Source organism: Salvelinus namaycush, chromosome 22 (genome assembly GCF_016432855.1).
Source record: "Salvelinus namaycush isolate Seneca chromosome 22, SaNama_1.0, whole genome shotgun sequence".
Classification (NCBI taxonomy): Eukaryota; Metazoa; Chordata; class Actinopteri; order Salmoniformes; family Salmonidae; genus Salvelinus; species Salvelinus namaycush.
This window is the reverse complement of record NC_052328.1, coordinates 17682729-17706443: the sequence shown is the minus strand read 5'-3', so window position 1 is coordinate 17706443 and position 23715 is coordinate 17682729. Positions and strand designations below refer to the sequence as shown.

The following is a 23715-nucleotide window of genomic DNA, read 5'->3' as shown; positions in this document are numbered from 1 at the left end:
AATTTAAGTAACAATTCCATTTTCCAAGTTAAGATTCTTCCAGTCATATAGAGCAGTGACCTGAAGAGGGTAGCGGGCTCCAGTAATGACAGGCAGAGTATCTCCAGAGCGGACTAGAACTTACAGGGTTGAGGAGGACGGTGAGGAACAGCTCCCCTCCCCTGATGCTCTTGTCCAGCTCTTTGGAGCCTCCTGGGTACTCGTTATAGAAGATAGTGTGAGTGAAGAGGCCACATGTCTGTCTGGGTAACACCTGCAGAGACAGAGAGGGGAAACAGTAAAAAATACATCAAAATAACCAACTTTCTCTTCCTTTGCACCTTTGTATAAACTCTAAGCCCTTGAGTGTGCTCATTAAGCACTGAGGGGCAAATCCTAACTTTGATTAAGTCATATTTTCACTTTGTCATTGATGTCAATGAGAGATGAAGTGACAATTTGACTTCAATTGAAGCTCAAAATAACTATAGAGTGAAAATCTCACTTTTAAAAGTTAATATTCAGACAACTTATACCCAAATAATGTTGTTGATGTCTTAAACTCGTATTTGTGGCCAAAGCATACATTTTAAAAACCTGCCTCAACCCTTTTTCTCAAATTTGCTTGGATAATGACATTATCTTTGGCCGAGACAGGCCGGTATGTGATCTGGTGGGGAGAATGATCCTTCTCGAGATTAGGTGAGACACGAGCTAGGGCTGTGGCGGTCACAAATATTTAGTCAGCAGGTGATTGTCAAGCAAATAACTGTCGGTCTCAGGGTAATTGTCCGTTAATTAACATAAACACTCCTGGCTTCCACACAGCCTACATGCCACTGATGCTGACCTTTGGAACATTTACATTTTAAAAAGTTGAATAAATCCATGTAATATAGCCTACACCTTCACAATAAATCCATTACTTATTTTGGACATTTCTAAAGAAACATGATATGAAGAAAATGTAGTCTATTTCAGAAGACCAGAAAAGCAAACTCTGAGTTGTCCTTATGTTAGGTCCTGATGTGGCTATGCCATATGGCTGTGGGCTACACTAGTTCATTTAGCAGACAAGATTTGCTTAGAATTCCGTGGCATTACTTTATAGTATGAAGAATACAATTGAACAAAGCTGAATAAAATAGAAAGGATATTTTCTCCAAATGATTTGAGGGAATGCTCACATGCGGCTATCCTGTGTTGAGCGGTTAACAAAGAAACAGGTACTCCTATATGCTTAATGTAGAATTATTTATGTAACTTTAGTTGTTCTACAAACGTTGGGCCATATGTTTTGATGTTTAATATATTGTAAGGCTGGATGATGTGACTCTAATGATGATTTGTAAAAAAGTTGCTTGAAAGGCATGAGTTTTGTCTCCTAGAAGTGACAAAATCCATGCTTTTGTCACTTCTAGGTTAGACTACTGCAATGCTCTACTTTCCGGCTACCCGGATAAAGCACTAAATAAACTTCAGTTAGTGCTAAACACGGCTGCTAGAATCTTGACTAGAACCAAAAAATGTGATCATATTACTCCAGTGCTAGCCTCTTTACACTGGCTTCCTGTTAAGGCAAGGGCTGATTTCAAGGTTTTACTGCTAACCTACAAAGCATTACATGGGCTTGCTCCTACCCATCTTTCTGATTTGGTCCTGCGTACATACCTCCACGTACGCTACGGTCACAAGACGCAGGCCTCCTTACTGTCCCTAGAATTTCTAAGCAAACAGCTGGAGGCAGGGCCTTCTCCTATAGAGCTCCATTTTTATGGAATGGTCTGCCTATCCATGTGAGAGACACAGACTCGGTCTCAATCTTTAAGTCTTTACTGAAGACTCATCTCTTCAGTAGGTCCTATGATTGAGTGTAGTCTGGCCCAGGAGTGTGAAGATGAACGGAAAGGCACTGGAGCAACGAACCACCCTTGCTGTCTCTGCCTGGCCGGTTTCCCTCTCTCCACTGGGATTCTCTGCCTCTAACCCTATTACAGGGGCTGAGTCACTGGCTTACTGGTGCTCTTCCATGCCGTCCCTAGGAGGGGTGCGTCACTTGAGTGGGTTGAGTCACTGACGTGATCTTCCTTTCCGGGTTGACGCCCCCTTGGGTTGTGCCGTGGGGGAGATCTTCGTGGGCTACACTCGGCCTTGTCTCAGGATGGTAAGTTGGTGGTTGAAGAAATCCCTCTTGTGGTGAGGGGGCTGTGCTTTGGCAAAGTTGGTGGGGTAATATCCTGCCTGTTCGGCTCTGTCCGGGGGTATCGTCGGACGGAGCCACAGTGTCGCCCGACCCCTCCTGTCTCAGCCTCCAGTATTTATGCTGCAATAGTTTATGTGTCGGGTGGCTAGGGTCAGTCTGTTATATCTGGAGTATTTCTCCTGTCTTATCCGGTGTCCTGTGTAAATTTAAGTATGCTCTCTCTAGTTCTCTCTCTTTCTCTCCTTCTTTCTTCCATTCTCTCTCTCCGAGGACCTGAGCCTAAGGACCATGCCTCAGGACTACCTGGCCTGATGACTCCTTGCTGTTCCCAGTCCACCTGGTCGTGCTGCTGCTCAAGTTTCAACTGTTCTGCCTGCGGCTATGGAACCCTGACCTGTTCACCGGACGTGCTACCTTTTCCCAGACCTGCTGTTTTCAACTCTCTAGAGACAGCAGGAGCGGTAGAGATACTCTGAATGATCGGCTATGAAAAGCCAACTGACATTTACTCCTGAGGTGCTGACCTGTTGCACCCTCTACAATCACTGTGATTATTATTATTATTATTTGACCCTGCTGGTCATCTATGAACATTTGAACATCTTGCCCATGTTCTGTTATAATCTCCACCCGGCACAGCCAGAAGAGGACTGGCCACCCCTCATAGCCTGGTTCCTCTCTAGGTTCCTTCCTAGGGAGTTTTCCTAGCCACCATGCTTCTACACCTGCAATGCTTGCTGTTTGGGGTTTTAGGCTGGGTTTCTGTACAGCAGTTTGTGACATCAGCTGATGTAAGAAGGGCTTTATAAATACATTTGATTGATTGATTGATGAGCTCTGCTTTGTTTTTTGCACAGGCTGTACACACTGCATCAGTCACTCATTCACAATTTGACAAGCACTTGATAATGCCTAGAATTTCACGACGGCATCCCCTTTGTATGGCCATAATGCACCTTAAAAAAATCCATGTCTTTTGCGACCAGTGGCTGTTGTGTCTTCTCCCTTAGTGCTGCGTACTACAGCACGTCATCGGGTCTTTCTCACAGGCTACAAGTGAAGACAGACACATTGGGGACACAATGGCGCACGTCCTTATCCTATTCCGAGGTGCATATTGAAGATATTGGAAGAACTGTCCACATTTACTTTGTCAGCCAACAATATGAGTAGGCCTAACGAACAGCAAAAGCACTAGCCTATGTCAATCTACTATCCCCCATAGTACAAAAGTCAACCTATTCTATTCTGTGCGAGAAATACATATTCCAGACATAGTCTGGGACAGTTGTGGGATGCGACATATCCCAAATAAATAAAACCACTAGCATCAAAAAAAAGTGTGGCTGATGCAACAGATCAGAATGTTTAGCTTAAAATGTTGATAAACTATTAGGCTATTTCTTCACATTATAAGCACAGCAATGCGCACATGGTAGTAGGCTATAAGCACAAATGTTCCATTAGTGGAAATGCAATTATGCATGTAATGGCTTTTATTATAAAGGTGCATTTTTATGGTGAAACTTATCTTCCCCAAACTTGAAACTCACACGCTGCTTATGTATGCCAGTTAGGCTCTACACCCCTTGTAAAGCGGAATAATGTGCTTAAATTTTAAGAAGTTATTTGGCCTCTTTAGTTGTGATACAAACCTTATTAAAACATATAGGCCCGTGCGACTATGATTCGAAAAAGTCACAAAAAAAGGCATCGTTTCTTATGCTGAGTATCATTCACAAGGGATAATATATAATTCACAAGTGATAGGCTAATATTGTCACCCATCAGACTATTCTTCATTTAATATTGTATTTACATATACTAAATAACATATGTGGTAAATCTGTTTTGATTTAGAATGGACCATTATCATGCACCTGTATCGAAACAGGGCAGCGGGAAAAAAATACATGTCAAATAGCGAATGGAGGACGCCTTTCCCCGTGGTTTATTCTTTAATGCCATCCAGGTAGGCTATACTCCTGTTGTAAATATAAACAATGTACTAAATATTAGGAAAGTTGAGAAATAAATATATTAGGCCTAGCCTATAGAAAGCTGATGGGATCTTCCTCTTTTTAGTAGAGGCCATCACTTTGTTTTCTCGCACAATTGCATAGCCTATAGAAATGTTGGGCAACATGAGCTCATGGGCTCTCATGAAGTGTTTGATTAGGTTTTCGATTACATTTGCATTGATGTCAGAGTGATTAGAGGGATAATAGAGTGCTGAATACCAAGCAGTTAACACGTTTGGTAGGCTACTAATAACCATCAGCAGCATCAAAGCTTGGAGAAGCCTAATTACCATAAACTAAACCATCACGTGGAATTTCACTGCCAGTTATACAGTCACCGCAACAGCGCTGATGTGAGCTCACTGCACGCAAGCGAGCTAGCAAGCCAGGCAATCCACAGCTGGTGTTAGAAAAAAGGATAAAGCCTATGCAACAACTATCTCGCCAGTCAAGTCTATTTAAAAAAAAAAATGGTTTGAAAGAGTCGGCCTGCTGGTTGTTTAGAAGACGTTAGCTAATGTTAGCAGACACCCAAATCACTAATTTCCTAACAGGCCAAGGAGAGGCAAAAAAGCAGAAAAGCTGCTTAATTATAATATTTTGGAAGGACATCTATTGAATTATACATTACATGACCAAAAGTATGTGGACACCTGCTCGTCAAACATCTCATTCCAAAATCATAGGCATTAATATGGATTTGGTCCCCCGGGGGCATTGTCATGCTGAAACAAGAAAGGGCCTTCCCCTAATTGTTACCACAAAGTTGGAAGCACAGAATCGCCTAGAATGTAATTGGCTACTGTGGCATTAAGATTTCCCTTCACTGGAACTAAGGTGCATAGCCCAAACCATGAAAAACAGATCATTATTCCTCCTCTACCAAACTTTAAAGTTGGCACAAGCTATACATTCGGGCAGGTAGCGTTCTCCTGGCATACACCAAACCCAGATTCGTCTGTCGGACTGCCAGATAGTGAAGCGTGATTCATCCCTCCAGAGTCCAATGGCGGCGAGTTCATTACTTAATAAACTGATTGACTGCCATGACTAACTGACCTGAATGCCACTGTGGATGAAGCCCCTGCGGTAGCGGGCAGGTCTGAGGTGGGGGTACTCCTCTGTGCTGGTCACCTTGATGTCCCACACTGACTTCCAGGCCTCGTACAGCTGGCTGTGGACGGGGTAGACCCCCGAGTGGTGGGGGGCCACAGCATAGCCCATGTCTGTAGGGATCCCATGCTCCTGGAGAGGAAGAGGGGGGGTGGTAGAGATAGAATGAGAGACAGATGGATATTAGTTGTGTCTAGGGACAGGAAAGGACACCAGGAACAAATTACAATAACAAAACGTGATTAAATGGCCATTATATTGAACCATGAATGAGTCACCGTCTGCTTCCAAACAAACACGCAGCAGAAAAAAGAATGTGCAGCTCCTCCACTGGAGGGCGACATAGCCCTGCTCTGTCCACAGACCACTCCACACTGCTAAATAAGAAACAGTCAGGAAGCTCAGCAGGAGCCTCAATCCTTTAGAGACTAACAAAAATGCATCCAAATCTTAATGTATGGTGGTACCGTGCCACTGTGCCCCTCGCTGGAAAAACATAGAGTGTTGGGAACGCTTGAGGGATTGGTGTTTGTTCAGCTCAGTTGAGACGGTGTGTATCCTTCCTAAGGAGAAGCTATGGAGAGCTGTTTGAAGGATCCTCTCCCCTGACCGCTCAGAGATGCTCTCCGTCAGTGTCAGCCAGCAAAGACAGCTGTATGGCAGCAGGGATTACTGAGAGGGTGTTGGTTAGTATTCACCTCACACACACACACTGACACCGTCTGCTTGCTGGGCCCAGCCCCTTGGCTCCCAATGCCACTCACTACATCAGGCAGCCTTGGGGGCATCTTTAGCCCCAATGTCTGGGAGCCTTGTTACCGTGGTTTATTGTAATCGCGAATAAGGAAACATCTACAACGGCCAGCATACAGGAATCCAATTACCACTCACCATCTGGATCAACCCGGCCATAACTACAGCATGCATCTTACTAGAGAGAGCTATCGTATGATTATGATGTTAGGTATCGACAGACTGGAAGCCCAATCACCTGGGCAAACAGCATGTTGAGCCTCATCTGTTCAGCCAGCACGCTGACGTTGTGGAACAGGTGGGGCTGCATGTGACTCCACATGTGGGGGAACCACCAGAACTCCTTTCTGTGTCTTAGCAGCATGTCATCTCCCCGGTCCTCCTCGTCTGTGCCTGGAGGGGGGGAAAGATGGGTACAGGGAGTTTCTTCATGACACTCTCCAACTCAAAATCTACAGTGACGTTGTCTAGCACAGGGTATGTTCTGTGTTTTCACTTCGAGATGCTCTCTCACCTGTGTGGTAGAACTTTCCAGAGAAGCCGAGGTTAAAGGTGAAATCAGGGACCAGCATTCGCAGCTTGTTTTGAGTATTGAGCAAGGCCTGCAAACGAGGACATGACAGAGGAATGGGAATTATATTCACAATTGCAGTTATTAGCTTTAAAAACTATAATGTTGCTGACAAACCTATTTTTTCTTAACCACTAGATGGCGAAATAACTCTTGGACATAAAATGCAGATGCATCATTCAAGTGAAGAATACAGACAATGGGACGACATGGAATAAAATCAGAACATATCTAGGTAGCCACAAGGGTGAAAGAATGAGCAAATGTTGGGGTTATTGTACAGACTGAAATGGGATTGCAAAGCAAACCCACGGAGTCCTGTTCAACAAATTCCCCAAACCTTCACACTTTATCAGCTATATCAGAGCAGCAGCATCCATATACAAATCACAGGATGGGGAAAGAGATAGCTGCTTTGCCTCCACAAATCAACCCAGAGCTATGCACTGTACCTCTGGGAGAGAGATAGCGGCTGTACCTGATAAGAGATACAATCGCTGACTTATTTAAAGGGGGACTGATGTCCTTGAGCATGTCCACACACTTTGCTTTTCTTGCCGATTAGGATGAGTGTCTGTGTGTGTTTGTGCGGTCTGTGTGTGTTTGTGCGGTCTGTGTGTGTGCGCAATATGATCCATGTCTCAGTATTGGCTGCCTGGGACCTTAGGTTTGCTGACGGAGAGACAAATGTGTCCCCACAGACAGATCAAGCGATATTTCATGTCTGATGACAAGCGGTGATCAGTAACTGAACTGTCTTCCAGCACCACAACAACCGATCGTCTTTCAAAAAGGAGAGAGGAGAGAGGCTACTGGACAGGGGGATGTGGTATGGAGCATATGCCTGGGTGATGTCCTGTGGGGACACACAGACCTTTGTGCCAGCCTGGTAAAGAGGGGTCAGAGTAAGGAGGACTTGGGGTAGGCAGAAGGGCAGAGACAGAGGGGTGGGGGCATAAGGGTAGGTCAGGGGCTCTGGTTAGTCACCATGGCAACTGATCTTCACCGTCTGTGCCAAGTACAGAGAGCTGACAAGGAGGTGAGAAGAGCTCTTTGTATTTCCTCTTCGATTGCCTTATCAAATGGATGCCTACAGATCACTGACCTCAATATCCTTGAATTTCCCCATGTCTATAGAAACAAATGGAAGGACATTGTGAATGCCCGGGCTGGCTTAAAAGCCTCAACCTGCAGTGATGATCTGACTGAAGCCTCTGGGCATTGACTGACCCATACCCTAGACCAGTGGTTCCCAAACTGTGGGGGGAACTCAGTCAGGCTTTAAACGGATTCTTGAAAGTTTTAACAGAATGCACAAAGTGCAATTTTGAAATTGGGTGGTACATTATCAGTCATTGCATACCTTAGAGAGCTATTTATAACTTGTCAGAAATGTCAGCCCAACTAGCCCATGTTTTTTTGTTGTTGATATTGTTGTAATTTATTTGTCACAAATATCACATGATTACACATTAGACATGCCAAAATGTATAGAATTTCAAGACAATTTGCTATAAAGCTGCAATATTTTCTTTGCAACCCATGACAAAATGTGTACAATTGCAGGAAATAAGCTTTAAACCCGCAAAATTCTCTCCACCAACAAGAGGGGTGTGAACAATTAGTCAAAAACAGTGTTTGTGCACATAGAAATAGACGTGGCACGTGCGCTCGTGTGCAGGGGGGTGCGCGGGATGTTCCCCAATGCTGGAAGGGGGGCCCCAGAGTGAAAAGGTTTGGGAACCCCTGCCCTAGACCGTCAACATGTCCATGACTCCTACCTGGCCCTAGCCTGCATTATAGGAGGAGGATGAGAGGACATGGTCAATTGCAAACAACAGCTGCCATTTACCATAAGGACAGAGATCTAGAAATGCCTGTTTGAGATGCTGAGGTGACCGAGTACCCATCCAACCAGAGTGATTATGGCAGCACTCCAAGGGCACTGAATGTAAATTCAACCATCAACCAAGCAAGTAGAATATAGCTGAGATGCAGGAGTCAACCGTATCGAACATAGCACAGAAAAGTGAACGTGGTTATGCATGTATGTGCGTGGTTTGTGTGTGTGTGTGTGTGTGTGTGTGTGTGTGTGTGTGTGTGTGTGTGTGTGTGTGTGTGTGTGTGTGTGTGTGTGTGTGTGTAAATCAGCTTTAGTGCTTAAGAGTGCAGTGCTGAGGTTGCACCCAGAGTGAGAATAATAGACAAGATTAGTGGTCCATTAGCCATGCCTTGTTTGTGCCCCGTTACTCGCCTCACAACTGCTTGAGGTGATTAAAGCCTCTTTGCTCAACCAGAGGCCAGGTGGTAGGGGTAGTTAGACAACACTGCGGTAAATAAAGTCGAGCCTGCATGGCAACGACCACAATGTTTAACACCACGTCAGGGCAGGCGGAAGAAACATTCTATCTAACCTCTTTGTGACACCTCAAAATGTTAATAGGATCAACATGGTTGGTTGCAATGAACTACAGATGACTAACAGGGTCCCCGAAGAGCAATACATGTTTAACATGCTTTTTACATCCACTTTAGTAGAGAATTTAGGTGATTTAACGTCAAAATGGCAATATCTTAATGCTGCACAAGACAACTATCCGGATATATATACAATTTTCAAAATATTTGTTGTTGTTGTTGCTAGGCAGCGTTGGCTTTGGCTAGTCGGCTGTACCTGCGCTAAAACGCTGTTATTTTTCATCCTATAGCTTGTTCCCCATCTTCTTTTTAAATAGTGAGCCAACATGTTTTCACCACTTATTTACATGACTGATCAAAACAAACGTTCTCATGCTCTCTTCTGTCTCTCTGCAGCAGACAAATGGTGAGCAATATGTCTGGAACATCAAATCACAGTAACATCCCAGTATTGAATCACAATACATGTAGAATAGTGAGAATCGCAATACATATCGTATTGTGAAAATATCGTATCGTGAGGTCCATGGCAATTCCCAGCCCGAGTGGAAACGTTATTTGAAAAGTCATCAAATACATTTCAGCATCTTTAACACATTAGAAAGTGGTAAGTGGTTCCATTGACTTGATGCTCTAGAGACCAAGCAGGCCAATTCCTTTCAGAGAAGACCACTTCTGTTCAGAAGATTGAGGTGAGAAAAAAAATCAATGGGCCATTCTTCTGACTACACCAGCTCGGCTGTTCTATTCTGTGCTCCACAATGAATCCATATACCTGTAATGTAATGTTGTTTTCTCCGTTAAGCTACGGCCTCAAGAGCATGCATGTACCTGCCTCGGCTGCCTGAGACGTCAAACGGTCTATTAGTCATCATTTCCACAGGAGCAATTAACCCGAAACGTCTCATCGGTGGTGTGATGACTAAACACAGTGGCGGTGCCAACAGTACTTTTCTCCCTCCATATGCCCTTACTTATGCAACCGCCTGGTTCCAACCTTGTCAGGCTGAATTGATGACAGGCTCATTAACTGGCTGATTGACTTGTGGGAGCCCTTGCTGAAGCGACAAGTTTGCTCCCTTGTCCCGCCCCCTATCACTCTCCAAACTGCATCCCTGTTGTCAGTGCAAAAGCCTAATTAATCCTCCTAATATTTCCCATTAGTTGTGTTCATTTAGTTTGATGCATTTGTCAGAGTGGCCCTCCAGGCAACGCTTTTCTGCATTGCAAACTGCTGATGCGGGTTAAGTGTGTTCAACAGCTATAGAGGGTAGAGAAAGACCATTATGAGAGCTGTGATGTACTGGAGACTCTTCCGAATTGGTTTTTGTCACTTCAAATAAGGCTTTGGTTAAGACTGGAAAAGGCTTAAAGTCATCCAGTGGTGGTTTTCTCAAAGTGAAGTGAACTCAAGTAAATCAGGCCAATTAGACACAGTAGCGGGCTAACAACCAGATAAAACAATTAAGAGACTAATGGCAGAAGACACAGATCCTGTTGAGATTCATCCTAATAAATGCTAGCCTTTATTAGGCCTTGCCTTAGAAACAAGTCACACACCTTACGGAGAATCCCATTGGAAATCAATATGTGTCCCATGATGAGAGGAGCAGGAAAGAAGCACTTTCCTGAAAACTAAGTGGTAAATCAAAGGTTGCTTAAACAGAAACATCTATACTTGTTAAGGTAACAGGCTGAATAATCGTCCTCTTCGGAATAACCGCCTATTTCGTTTTTTTTTACGTCATTAATAATACATCTTTACACAAGCTTAATTACCAATGACAGTGAACCTACAGTAGGCAGAGTGTGAGAGAAAGAAAGAGGGAGAGAGTGAACCCACCTCTACGTCGGTCACCTTCATGCGGGTGCCCTCCTTGCCCACGAAGATATCGTCCACGTCCACCAGCAGGTGGCGCTCCAGCGAGAGGCAGAGCCGCTTGCCCGTCAGGTAGGCGATGGCGTCCACAAACACCAGCTTGTGCAGCCAGTAGGACAGGTTGTTTCCAAACAGGACCCTCTGGATGCCGTCGTGGAGCCCCAGGTCCTGGACCACGGTGGCGTGCATAGCACTGAGCGGCCCCAGGTGGGCTAGGGCGTCAGAGGACTTGGTGCTGGCCAGGAGGACAGGCTCGTAGGTGGAGTGGTTGGATTGGAACACGGTCCAGTCGTCCCCGGGCAGGGGGCCCTGCTCCACCTCGTTGGGTCTGGTGATGTAGAGCAGTGGGGCGTTGTGGTTGATTCGGTAATCCCTCAGGCCCAGGTGGGAGTGCAGGAAGAGAGGGAAGCCCTTAAGCTGGGCGCTGAGCAGCGAGTTCTCGTTGGCCTTGAAGAAGCCGATGATGCCTACACTGTACTCCATGCAGTACTTGTCCAGCAGGTCGCGGTTCCAGGCGTCCAGGTTGACATACTTCAGTAAATTCTCGTATATGACCAGGGCGTAGCGTCCGCGGTTGCGCTCCGTTAGCGTGGGCATGTCTCCCTTCCCCGGGGCGATCTCGGTGCGGTAGCTAAAGTGGCTGGACTCCAGGATGGCTACGATCTCCTGCCCCAGCTGAGAATAGATGCTCTCTACAAACACCAGCACCACTGGGTCCGTACGAGAGTTGTCCATGGCCTTCACCTGGCGCAGCCGACCCGAGTGAGGCAGGAAGAGTGGCGCCTGCTGCCCACCTCCCACAGCCCCCGGCACCCCCCGACAGTCACTGAAGGGCAGCGGGGGGGCCTCCTTGATCTTGGGGCTGTTGCTGACGTAATAGGCCAGGAAAGCCATGGAGAAAAGGCAGAAGACGATGAGTGCCAAGATGAGGCGATGGAGCTCCAGTTGCCTGACGCCCCGCACCAGCTTCCATAGGCTGGCCACCATGGCCGCAGCACGACAGGGGCAGTGCCGGCGCAGAGCAGAAGGCAGCGCCAGGGACGAACAGCAACAGGGCACAGCAGCGGGCAGGGACACAGGAGGAGAGAGAGGGGGAGGGTTGAGCAGCAGACACTGGCACCAAGCTGTGCTGAGGGATAGCCATTTACGCTAGGTCACCATGGCCCCCATTGCCCATGAGTCGCCTTCCGGCTTTGGCCCTGCTCGCCTTTCCACCTCTTTGGATGCACAACGCGCTGCCTGTCTGGCTGCTCCGACTCAGCCTGGGCTGGTCTCTGTGCTCCCTCTACCTCTGCACTCTCCTACCTCTCTCTCTCTGGCTCCCAGGCACGCCCGTCCTCAGCTCTGCTACCTAAGAGGATTGGGTTTCTCCCTCTGCGTTCCTCACACACTCCTCCTCCTCCGCTCGCTCCCCTCCTCTCAGCGGATCAGCAGTTTCTCTCCTCTCTCCTTTCCCCGTCACTGAACACCACACAGCTCCCTTGTACACACGTAAACACGGCCGTTATCAGGAGATGCTGGTTGTATCGTGGGGGTGTAGCTCCTGCTCTCAGGTTGTGTGTGTGGCAGATCTTCTGTGCGTGTGTGTTGGGTTCAGTAGTCTCGGCTGGGGGTTCGGCAGGCTGGGGCTCAGCCTTCAACACTGCCCCCTGTGGAGGCCCAACCTGTTCATCTTGAAGGCGGCAGAGAGGAACACGCCTGAGGGAGGGGCAGAAAGAGAGAGAGAGTAGGATTAGTGCACGTTAGATCACAATCCATGTTCTTGTAACCAAAATTAGTCCTCAGGATAATGTCTCATGACGACGCAAAACAGAAATAGAAGATAAACAGAAACAACAGTTCTATTAAAAGTAAAAAGAAATGTTAACTTGACATTTGTCTTGGACATACAATAATTATTTGTTTGCAAAACCGCTCAGCTAACAGCATCATAAACCAAAAGGCAGCTATAAAACCTTGCTGGTGAAACTGCCTGTCAGACTGAGTTGTTCCCTGTGGGTACACAGCGTCTCTGTGCTGACAGTGGCCCAAACCCTAGAGAGAACGAGTCAACACAACCATGCGGCAGGGTCAAATTTGATGACGCTTCCATATGGCCTAAAGATTGCAGCCTTATGGTTTTTCCATTAGGTCCCCTCCCCCAACTCAAAACCAGGCCATCCCCAAAGCCCTCTGTGTGTCATGAGCACTTTTTCCTCACGGAGACCAAAAATAGCCTCACCATAACCTCCATGTGTTCCCGTCCTCCTCAAATATAGCGTTACAGGTGTGGAAGGAAAACTCTGACCTTAAATGTGAATGATTATATGGCTGTGTGGGTGGCTGTGGGTACACGATCTCAAATGTGGGCCAATGCTGCAGAGCAATTAAGATTTTGTTTACGATTGCGGCTAGTCCCACACAGATGCAGGCAGGGTGCGCAATGGTAGTGCCGGAGGATGGGGGGGGTCAGGGAACTCAATGCCGTGAGAGCTGTGCACTGTCAGTGTGTTAGTAAACTGGGAAATCTCCAGCACAAGACCTGCCTTACATGGGAGCCACTAGAGAATTAAGACAATGCATTCCACCTGCAGTGGGCTGGGTTGATTCCAATGAGCCCTCTGGGACCAGACCAGGTCACGAGACTAGCTCAGTGGCTTTATGACTACGATACAGCAGCACTGAAACAGTGTCTCAGTCCCTGCAGGCTGGCTGGATCATTTATCACTGTGGGGGAACTGGTGGAGGCCAACAAGGCGCTACAGTGCAAATATAAATATGTGGTTAAATGCAAAGAGCAAAACAAGCAGCCCATATCAGCTCGTTAGAAGAAGAAAAACGGACAAATCGAGTCCCAAGCCCAGACAGACGCTCACCACCCTGCATCATAAACAGGATACCGCGATCTATCAAAGTTACCCTGACATGATCAATGTCAACCGTGCCGCCACGCTACATTTCCTGGGCAAGCACTTAAAGGATCATTTTTCTCTCAGAAGTACTAACTAAGCCTCGGCTTTAGCAAAGGCACCTTGACAGAGAGAAACACAGAGGGAGATGAACACACAGACAGACAGACGACAGAGAGAGAGACAGACAGAGACAGAGTCTACAACACAGAGTGGACAATGAGGAGTGAGAAAGAAGAAAATGAGCAAGAACATTCGGAAGGACAGAGAAAGGTGAGGAACTCTCATGGTGCTTCCACTCAAACCCCCCAGAACCACTCAAAGAGTGGCACCCTGGAGTGGACCTCCCCTCTCACCGCAGATCCAACATCCTCTGTGAACATGGAGGGGGGGGGGGGGGGGGACTGAGCGCATCCCGAGAAAGGAACCTCTATTCTTAGCCGGAGAAGTCTCACCTCCTTGACCACTTCCCCTTCAACATGTGGGCCATTGGGAGACAAATCACAACACACAGGGTCCTCCACCCCCTCCCACAAGGGTACAGAAGCTAGGTGGATGGGTGGGGAGGAGGCACAGGGTAGGGAAGGCTACTGAAGGAAAAATGGGTCAGTGTCACCTTGTCCTCTGAAGTTTAGTTTTGTTACTATTGCTCTAGGTGGAGCGGTTGTGGTCAGACCTGGAAACATTTTTAAGAAGAAAAAAGCTATTTATAACAGCTGGGTCTGTACGAACGACAGGGGTGATGCAAGTCGATATCTAGAAATCCACAGGAAATGCTTCAGTATCGGATATACAAGCATGCCACATAACCTCGTTCTGAACTTCAATGACCACTCCAATCTTTTTTCAGCAACAATCTAGTGAAAAATGATGTTAATAGTGGTGAGCACTGTGTGTGCATAACTCGTTTACATTTCAAGAGGCACCCATTTATAAAAACGAGGGTGAAAAAGGAAACATGATCGTGTGATGAAGAGGGGTGAAAGAGGTGAAGATGGAGGCGCTTCAGTAGCGCAGAGATTGCTGTGCTAAATAATAGAGCCCTAATGGTGTAAGGAGAGAAGGAGAGACGGATGTGTGTGTGAGGAGGGGGGGGCGTGGCTTTTAACAACTAGGCTAAGGCTCGGGACAGACTTGACTGAGACTCCGGGGGTAAACAGAGGTATATAAGTGGTGGTAGGTTTGAGGTGGTGTTAAGACCGGAGGAAGCAGAGAGGTCTCACCTGAAAACTGGTGTGTCGGTCTTATCTGACGGGGTCGGTCAGGCAGGGAGACCTGTGAGGGAGAGAGCAGAGAGAATACGTGAATGCAGTGCTGAGATTTTCCCGTCTAAAAAGTGGGTGTACAGTCTATCTACTATCTACATCTACTTAGAGCCCAGGCATCCTCCCATTCCACACATACAGCCTTTGGGTAAGAGAGAGCAAGATGGAAAGAGACTGAGTGTTTGACCCTGAAAACAACCCGAGTCCCACAGGGCTCCCAGTCCCAGTGAATCTGACAGATTTTACAGCTGACATTTAAGACAGAAACCGGCCCCGAGAGCAGGGCCAGGACGATTAAGCCCAACGATGTGGAGGAGAGGGAAGTCAGCTGGTCACTGACCATTTCACACCAAGGCCGACCCGATTCATCGAGCTTCCTGCTCCTCTCCTCCTGCCTCTCTCTGTATAATAGTTTATATAGGCCGCTCCCCTCCAGGTCCCTCCTGTCAGTAGTCAGTAGTAGTGGCCCTGGGGCTATGGCCCTGAGCAGCTTATAAAGCCTAAATGCTCAGGCTGCTGACAGCTGGAGGAGCAGGCTTTGTCCGCGTTAGGCCCTCCTCCTCACCCCAAGCCAGTCTGGCTACACAAGGGAGGGACGACTAAACTAGAGAGAGAGAATCCCACAGACTCCCACCCTGATGCTGACTGCTGACAGCAGACACACACACAGGCTGCAGGTGGGAGCTGGGGAGGCATGTGAGAGGGGGGGGGGGGGCAGGGTTCTCTCTCTAAGGTGTGTGCACATACACTGAGTGTACAAAACATTAGGAACATCTGCTCTTTCCATGACCGACTGAGTAGGTGAAAGCTATGATCCCTTATTGATGTCACCTTGTTAAATCCACTTCAATCAGTGTAGATGAAGGGGAGGAGACAGGTTAAATAAGGATTGTTAAGTCTTGAGACATGGATTGTATATGTGTGCCATTCAGAGGGTGAATGGGCAAGACAAAAGATTTAAGTGCCTTTGAACAGGGTATGGTAGTAGGTGCCAGACGCATCAGTTTGTGTTAAGCATTGGAGTCAACATTGGCCAGCATTAGAGGTTGGCAGATTAATCGGAATGGCCAATTAATTAGGGCCGATTTCAAGTTTTCATAACAATCGGTAATCTGCATTTTTGGACGCCGATTATGGCCGATTATATTGCAATCCACGAGGAGACTGTGTGGCAGGCTGACCACCTGTTATGCGAGTGCAGGCAGCAAGGAGCCAAGGTAAGGTGCTAGCTAACATTAAACTTAGCATATAAAAAAGCAATCGATCTTAACATAATCACTAGTTAACGACACATGGTTGATGATATTACTAGTTTAACTAGCTTGTCCTACACTGCATATAATCAATGCGGTGCCTGAAATTGTGTCACTTCTCTTGCGTTCAGTGTAAGCAGAGTCAGGGTATATGCAGCAGTTTGGGCCGCCTGGCTCGTTGCGAACTGTGTCAAGCCCATTTCTTCCTTAATTAATTTGCCAGAATTTTACATAATTATGACATAACATTGAAGGTTGTGCAATGTAACAGCAATATTTAGACTTAGGGATGCCACCCGTTCGATAAAATAAGGAACGGTTCCGTATTTCACTGAAAGAAAAAATGTTTTGTTTTCGAAATGATAGTTTCCGGATTTGACCGTATTAATAACCTAAGGCTCGTATTTCTGTGTGTTTATTATATTATAATTAAGTCTATGATTTGATATTTGATAGAGCAGTCTAACTGAGCGGTGGTAGGCAGCAGCAGGCTCGTAAGCATTCATTCAAACCGCACTTTCCTCCGTTTGCGAGCAGCTTTTCACAATGCTTGAAGCACAGCGCTGTCGGTGACTTTATGACTAGGCTGGCAATACTATAGTGCCTATAAGAACATCCAATAGTCAAAGGTCTATGAAATACAAATGGTATAGAGAGAAATAGTCCTATAATAACTACAACCTAAAACTTCTTAACTGGGAATATTGAAGACTCATGTTAAAAGAAACCACCAGCTTTCATATGTTCTCATGTTCTGAGCAAGGAACTTAAACGTTAGCTTTTTTACATGGCACATACTGCACTTTTTCTTTCTTCTCCAACACTGTGTTTTTGCATTATTTAAGCCATTTATTTGAGACTAAATTGATTTTATTTATGTATTATATTAAGTTAAAATAAAAGTGTTCATTCAGTATTGTTGTAATTGTCATTATTACAAATATATATAAAAATCGGCCGATTAATCGGTATCGGCTTTTTTTGGTCCTCCAATAATCAGTATCGGTATTGAAAAATCATAATCGGTCGACCTCTAGCCAGCATCCCTGGGGAACGCTTTCAACATCTTGTAGAGTCCATGCCCTGACAAATTGAGGCTGTTCTGAGGGCAAAAGAGGGGATGCAACTCAAGGTGTTCTTAATGTTTTGTACACTCAGTGTGTGTGTGTGTGTGTGTGTGTGTGTGTGTGTGTGTGTGTGTGTGTGTGTGTGTGTGAAAAAGAGAGAACAAGAGAGTATATTGGGAATCAAAAACAAACAATTTAACAACCTCTTCCTAAACAAGCGCCCATCTGGAACATAAATCCCAGATACAGATTTTTCCCTGAAAGAAAGGTAAGCCTTTCTCTATCAAATCCTCTCCTTCATTTGGCTCCAGCCTGACTATAGAAGCCACAGTATATAAAATGGCATGTAGATAAAGAGAGGAAATGAGGGGAATCAGACAACCTCTATCACAGGACCAGATGGGTTCCCGGGTTGGAAAGTCCCTGATAACACTTCAATCACACAGAGCATTACAGACCAAACAAGACAGTTGCCAGACAGATCCCCTGTTATTAACTGTTAGTTAAATTATTATATTTTCTTTAGTCTATATTTGGAAATGCTGGAGCCATGTGCTTCTAGAGGAGGAGAGATACCACAGGGAAGCAGAGGGCAGAGGGAATGACAGATCTGACGATAACTGAGCTTATCAGAAAGAGAGGGTTTAAGAATGCTGCAAGATTGCATGATAACGAATAGGGCTCCAGTTTATGCACACACAGCCACACAACACACACATCATTTATTCATCTCTTAAGGACCAGTATGCATCCTGTCCACTCCACTCGACTGAACCCTGACCTGAGGCTATGGTATACCAGAGGGCCTGGTAGGAGGCTGTTGTTTGTGCTGGTGCCTCACATTCCACCCAGGAGTTGACCTAAGGTACAGGTCTAGAATCAGATTACCCTACCCCTAATCATAACTTTAACTATCTGGGGGAAAATGCAATGCTGACCTTAGATCATTGTCTGGAAAGGCAATTTCATCCTACCATGCCAGTATATACATTGCAGGAACCCACCAGCAGGGGGAGATAGACCAGCAGCAGTAACTCACAGTGACTGGGCTCCTTTGATGGCAACAGGAGAGAGGGGCAGGGGACTGTTGCTTTGGCCCCAGGGGTCGCTTGCTCATTCACCCACAGGTGTGCTACATCATGGTCAGTCTGAACTATGACCTCTCTAACCAACACTTACAGTGACTAGAGGGTGTAGAGAGCAGTTCTAACAGAGAAAGGTCAGAAGAGCTAAGCCTCAAACTGCATTATGTGAGGACCAATGGCAAGACTGAGTGCAACAGGAAGTGTTGGTGGGAGGCTGCTGCTCTTGGAGACTCTGGATTAAACAATTAACTAATTTGACTGGATAGTTGAACATTAATGTTTAGCTTAAATTATCTCCATTCTAAATCTTACGCTACTTGTACGAATCGAGTCAGCTTCATTGAGAGAAACTGTATATGTGTGTGTAATTCACCCTGCCAAAAGTACTGACTTCCAAGCTGGTCGATTGGATCCAGAAGCCTGTTGAGTTGATCAGATGCTTGTCCGTCTACTGGAATACCAAGAGAGGCGACAACCGCTGTGTTTGCTCTCTGAACCAAAAAAGCAGACTGAACAAAGGGAAGAAAGGAAAAAACGAAGTTCTCGCACTCTTCAACCCTCCTCTGTTCAGACCCCGGGGGTCATTAAATTCCGGGAGGCAATGGCCCCTCTTCTCTCTATCCATACGTCCCCCCAAGGGGTTGCAACAGAACAGCACACTGGGTAGACTCTGAGCAGCGCTGTCACCCAACATGAAACAAGCAGGTAGGAGAGTCTGTTGTATTTCTCCGCACGTTTGTTCCTTGCTGACGAGTGATCTCGGAACAAGGTTGTTCAGCAAAGACAAGAGCAACAGATCTGTCTGTTTCTCCCAGTGTACATGAAAGCTGTGAGTATTTGTGTAGCTGATTATGAATTCATTCTAGGGTAGATGGACCTCATACCACAGTAGTGCAGAGCGATTAGCGCTTTTTGAGGCCAGTTCGGTTTCGGTTCGATTATTTAAAAAATAATCCCCGTTTCCGATTATATTAATTATTTTCCATTAAAAAGGCTCACCTCAGAGGAATTTGCTGCACCTATTTGAGTAATTCCTGTCCAAGAGCGGAAATTCTCATTTAGGTTACACCTCGAAGACTGAAGCAGGCTGCTAATATTTAGGAATTGGCGGTGGGAATGTTGTGGTGATTTCCACGTGTAGCAGAGAAATAACAACAAATAGGACAATGACTGACAGCTGTTAGTGTAACTAGCTAGCATGCTAAGCCAGGGGGAAATCATTTCAGAAAAACTAGCAGAGAGAGGAGGAGTCTCCGCTAAACCCTGCCTATACCAGCTGTTGTAATGTTGAGGGTTGACGTTTTTCCTGACTCTTGCCGTTTGATAATTCCAGTGAAACTGTGTAGGATTCCAAACGTCATTATTATTTGGGCATGCACACGGACATGATAAAATATCTATATTTTTTGTTCTCTCTATTATCATTTCAGCAAGCTAGCTAGCTATATACCATATCAATGCATTATCTAAATTACACAGCTATATACCATATCAATGCATTATCTAAATTACACAGCTATATACCATATCAATGCATTATCTAAATTACACAGCTATATACCATATCAATGCATTATCTAAATTACACAGCTATATACCATATCAATGCATTATCTAAATTACACAGCTATTTACTGTATCAATACATTATCTAAATTACACAGCTATTTACTGTATCAATGCATTATCTAAATTACACAGCTATATACCGTATCAATGCAAATCTGCCACAGAAATAGAAAGAATACAAGCTCCGGTAATATGGCTAGGTTTGGAGCGTGTATATAAATATTAAATGGTTTGGAGCGTGTATTGCAACAATGGGCGAGTTCGTTTTGCATGGGTGGGTGGAGATTTCTCTTTAGGATCAATGGAATGGTTGAAAATGAGCACCTATTTTAATTTGCTCCATGGCAAGGCGGCCAAGTCGTCTCTAGTTAACACAGTCACAAAGTCATAAACCACGTCCATTTCTACATTTTGTCTTCTTAAAATCTGATTTTAAATCTAACTCTCACCTTAACCCTAATCACACTGCTAACCTTAGCCTAACGCTAACCTTAAATACATTTTTTGTTTTCATGAATTTGTACGATAGACAAACTGCCTCGTTCAGGGGCAGAACGACAGATTTTTACCTTGTCAGCTCAGGGGATTCAATCTTGCAACCTTACAGTTAACTAGTCCAACGCTCTAACCACCTGATTACATTGCACTCCACGAGGAGCCTGCCTGTTACGCGAATGCAGTAGAAGACAAGGTAAGTTGCTAGCTAGCATTAAACTTATCTTATAAAAAACAATCAATCAATCATAATCACTAGTTAACTACATATGGTTGATGATATTACTAGTTTATCTAGCGTGTCCTGCGTTGCATATAATCGATGCGGTGTGTATCATTGCTCCAATGTGTACCTAACCATAAACATCAATGCCTTTCTTAAAATCAATACGGAACGGTTCCGTATTTAACTGAAAGAATAAACGTCTTGTTTTCGAGATGATAGTTTCCGGATTCGACGAAATTAATGACCTAAGGCTCGTATTTCTGTGTGTTATTATGTTATAACTAAGTCTATGATTTGATTGAGCAGTGGTAGGCAGCAGCAGGCTCGTAAGCATTCATTCAAACAGCACTTTCCTGCGTTTTGCCAGAAGCTCTTCGCTGTGCTTCAAGCCTATCAACTCCCGAGATTAGGCTGGTGTAACCGATGTGAAATGGCTAGCTAGTTAGCGGGGTGCGCGCTAATAGCGTTTCAAATGTCACTCACTCTGAGACTTGGAGTAGTTATTCCCCTTGCTCTGCATGGGTAACGCTGCTTCGAGGGTGGCTGTTGTCGTTGTGTTCCTGGTTCGAGCCCAGGTAGGAGTGAGGAGAGGGATGGAAGCTATACTGTTACACTGGCAATACTAAAGTGCCTATAAGAACATCCAATAGTCAAAGGTTAATGAAATACAAATGGTATAGAGAGAAATAGTCCTATAATAACTACAACCTAAAACTTCTTACCTGGGAATATTGAAGACTCATGTTAAAAGGAACCACCAGCTTTCATATGTTCTCATGTTCTGAGCAAGGAACTTAAACGTTAGCTTTCTTTCATGGCACATATTGCACTTTTACTTTCTTCTCCAATACTTTGTTTTTGCATTATTTAAACCAAATTGAACATGTTTCATTATTTATTTGAGGCTAAATTGATTTTATTGATGTATTATAATATTAAGCTAAAATAAGTGTTCATTCAGTATTGTTGTAATTGTCATTATTACGAATAAATAAATAAAAATCGACCGATTAAACGGTATCGGCTTTTTTTGGTCCTCCAATAATCGGTATCGGTATTGAAAAATCATAAACGGTCGACCTCTAGTCTAAAGCACTGCATCGCAGTGCTAGCTGTGCCACCAGAGACTCTGCGTTCGAGCCCAGGCTCTGTTGCAGCCGGCCGCGACCGGGAGGTCCATGGGGCGACGCACAATTGGCCTAGCGTCGTCCGGGTTAGGGGAGGGTTTGGCCGGCAGGGATATCCTTGTCTCATGGTGCACTAGCGACTCCTGTGGCGGGCCGGGCGCAATGCCCGCTGACCAGGTCTCTAGGTGTACGGTGTTTCCTCCGACACATTGGTGCGGCTGACTTCCAGGTTGGATGCGCGCTGTGTTAAGAAGCAGTGGTTGGGTTGTGTTTCGGAGGACGCATGGCTCTCGACCTTCGTCTCTCCCGAGCCCGTATGGGAGTTGTAGCGATGAGACAAGACAGTAACTACTAACAATTGGATACCACGAAATTGAAAAAAAAAATCAGTTGATCAATTAGCTGTTAAAAACAATATCATTTTCGGTTAATCACTCAGCACTATACCTCAATGGCGTGTTCTGGACTAAAATAAACCTCGCTTACACTGGGTATATTTTCTAAGAAATATCAGTTTTCTCCTTCGTTGCCATGGAGTTTGTTGTCTGGCTTTAACCACTGTGGATATATTTTCTTTAACTGGAGGCCAGGCAAGGAGTCGATGGTAGTAGATGATCGTTTAAACTTAGGGACGTTAAAACTGGGACGGCTTTCCAGATACAGTTTATACCTGGTCCTGGACAATTGCAATAGAGATTTTCCATTGAGCATGCTTTTTAGATCGAGGCTTAATCTGTGTCTGGGAAACCTGCCCCAAGGGTGCTACAAAGCCCATGAAAGTAAAAAAGTGGTCATCCCTGGTAGTTTAAAAAAAAAAGAGAGTACCTATCACTTGTAAATGAACTGACCATAAACCTCAGCTAATGTTCAACTACAATATATTCACAATGAGAACATGGTAATAAAACAGCCAAGGTCATCATCTAAAGGAAATTATAGTTGAAAAGCCACTAACTGAACTGCCTGCACAACGCTCCAACACTCTGATCATTATCACTTCCTGACTAACAACGCTCCACTGGATTTATGACTAGATCATAACACGGACTGCTGTGTGAGACAAAACTGTTATAGTCAAATTAATTTCCCATTTCAGCCTGATAGACAGGCAGACGGAAACAGACAGATGAGGAAGCTATTTTCATAGAAGGGAAGCAGAAGAGGAGTAAGCTTTTGTTGAGGTCTTTCCATGTATGGTGACTTAGTTTCACTTGATTATCTTTGACTAGCAAATTCATGTAAGAAACTGTCTCTCCGTCCTGTCATTTAACGTAATAGCTTGACAGTTCCTGGAAAGCAATGCAAACACACAGCATTGACGGGCATGGCTTTGTTAGTCAGATGGACGGCTAAAAATATCTACATTAAGTCTGAAACCAGGGTCTAGGTTGAGGGGAAGAGAGGACACACAAAGATTGCTCGTTCCCTCAGAGGAGAACCTCCAGAGTGAAAAATATTCAAAGAATATCTCCCTCATTAAAGCAGAATAAATATTTAAAGATTAAAGATGGCACTTCATTAGGCAGGCCATCCGTTGTGGCACAGTGGAGCACTGGTGTTCTGACAGAGGAGAAAGAGAGCGTCGCAGCGGGCCCACAGGTGGTAGCCTTGACGTGCCGGTCGGCTTGGGGAAAAAACATGTCACAATATTTACACTGTTACCCGGTGCGCTACGTCAAAACCATGGGGCCCCAGTAATCTCTCCATGGAGGGATGCCATGCAAACAAGGGCAGCCGGCTGGAGATAAGGAGGAAACAGTGGAGGGGGAGAGGGGGAATCAGGAGTATATTTAACCTGGCAGT

General features: G+C 45.3%; 1 protein-coding gene across 4 annotated transcripts in view; it reads right to left on the bottom strand.

The window, feature by feature from the left end:
* The window catches only part of LOC120017632 (bifunctional heparan sulfate N-deacetylase/N-sulfotransferase 2-like), a 170914-nt gene that overhangs the window by 3577 nt on the left and 143622 nt on the right, over nucleotides 1-23715 (bottom strand). For all 4 annotated transcript variants that reach the window (XM_038960529.1, XM_038960530.1, XM_038960531.1 and 1 more), the window contains 6 exons: nucleotides 15049-15100; nucleotides 10902-12635; nucleotides 6584-6671; nucleotides 6308-6462; nucleotides 5263-5448; nucleotides 125-253 (listed from right to left, as the gene is read on the bottom strand). In XM_038960529.1, the coding sequence (XP_038816457.1) occupies nucleotides 125-253; nucleotides 5263-5448; nucleotides 6308-6462; nucleotides 6584-6671; nucleotides 10902-11924 (1581 nt within the window). In that variant the 5' untranslated portion in view covers nucleotides 11925-12635; nucleotides 15049-15100. The remainder of the gene's footprint in view (nucleotides 1-124; nucleotides 254-5262; nucleotides 5449-6307; nucleotides 6463-6583; nucleotides 6672-10901; nucleotides 12636-15048; nucleotides 15101-23715) is intronic.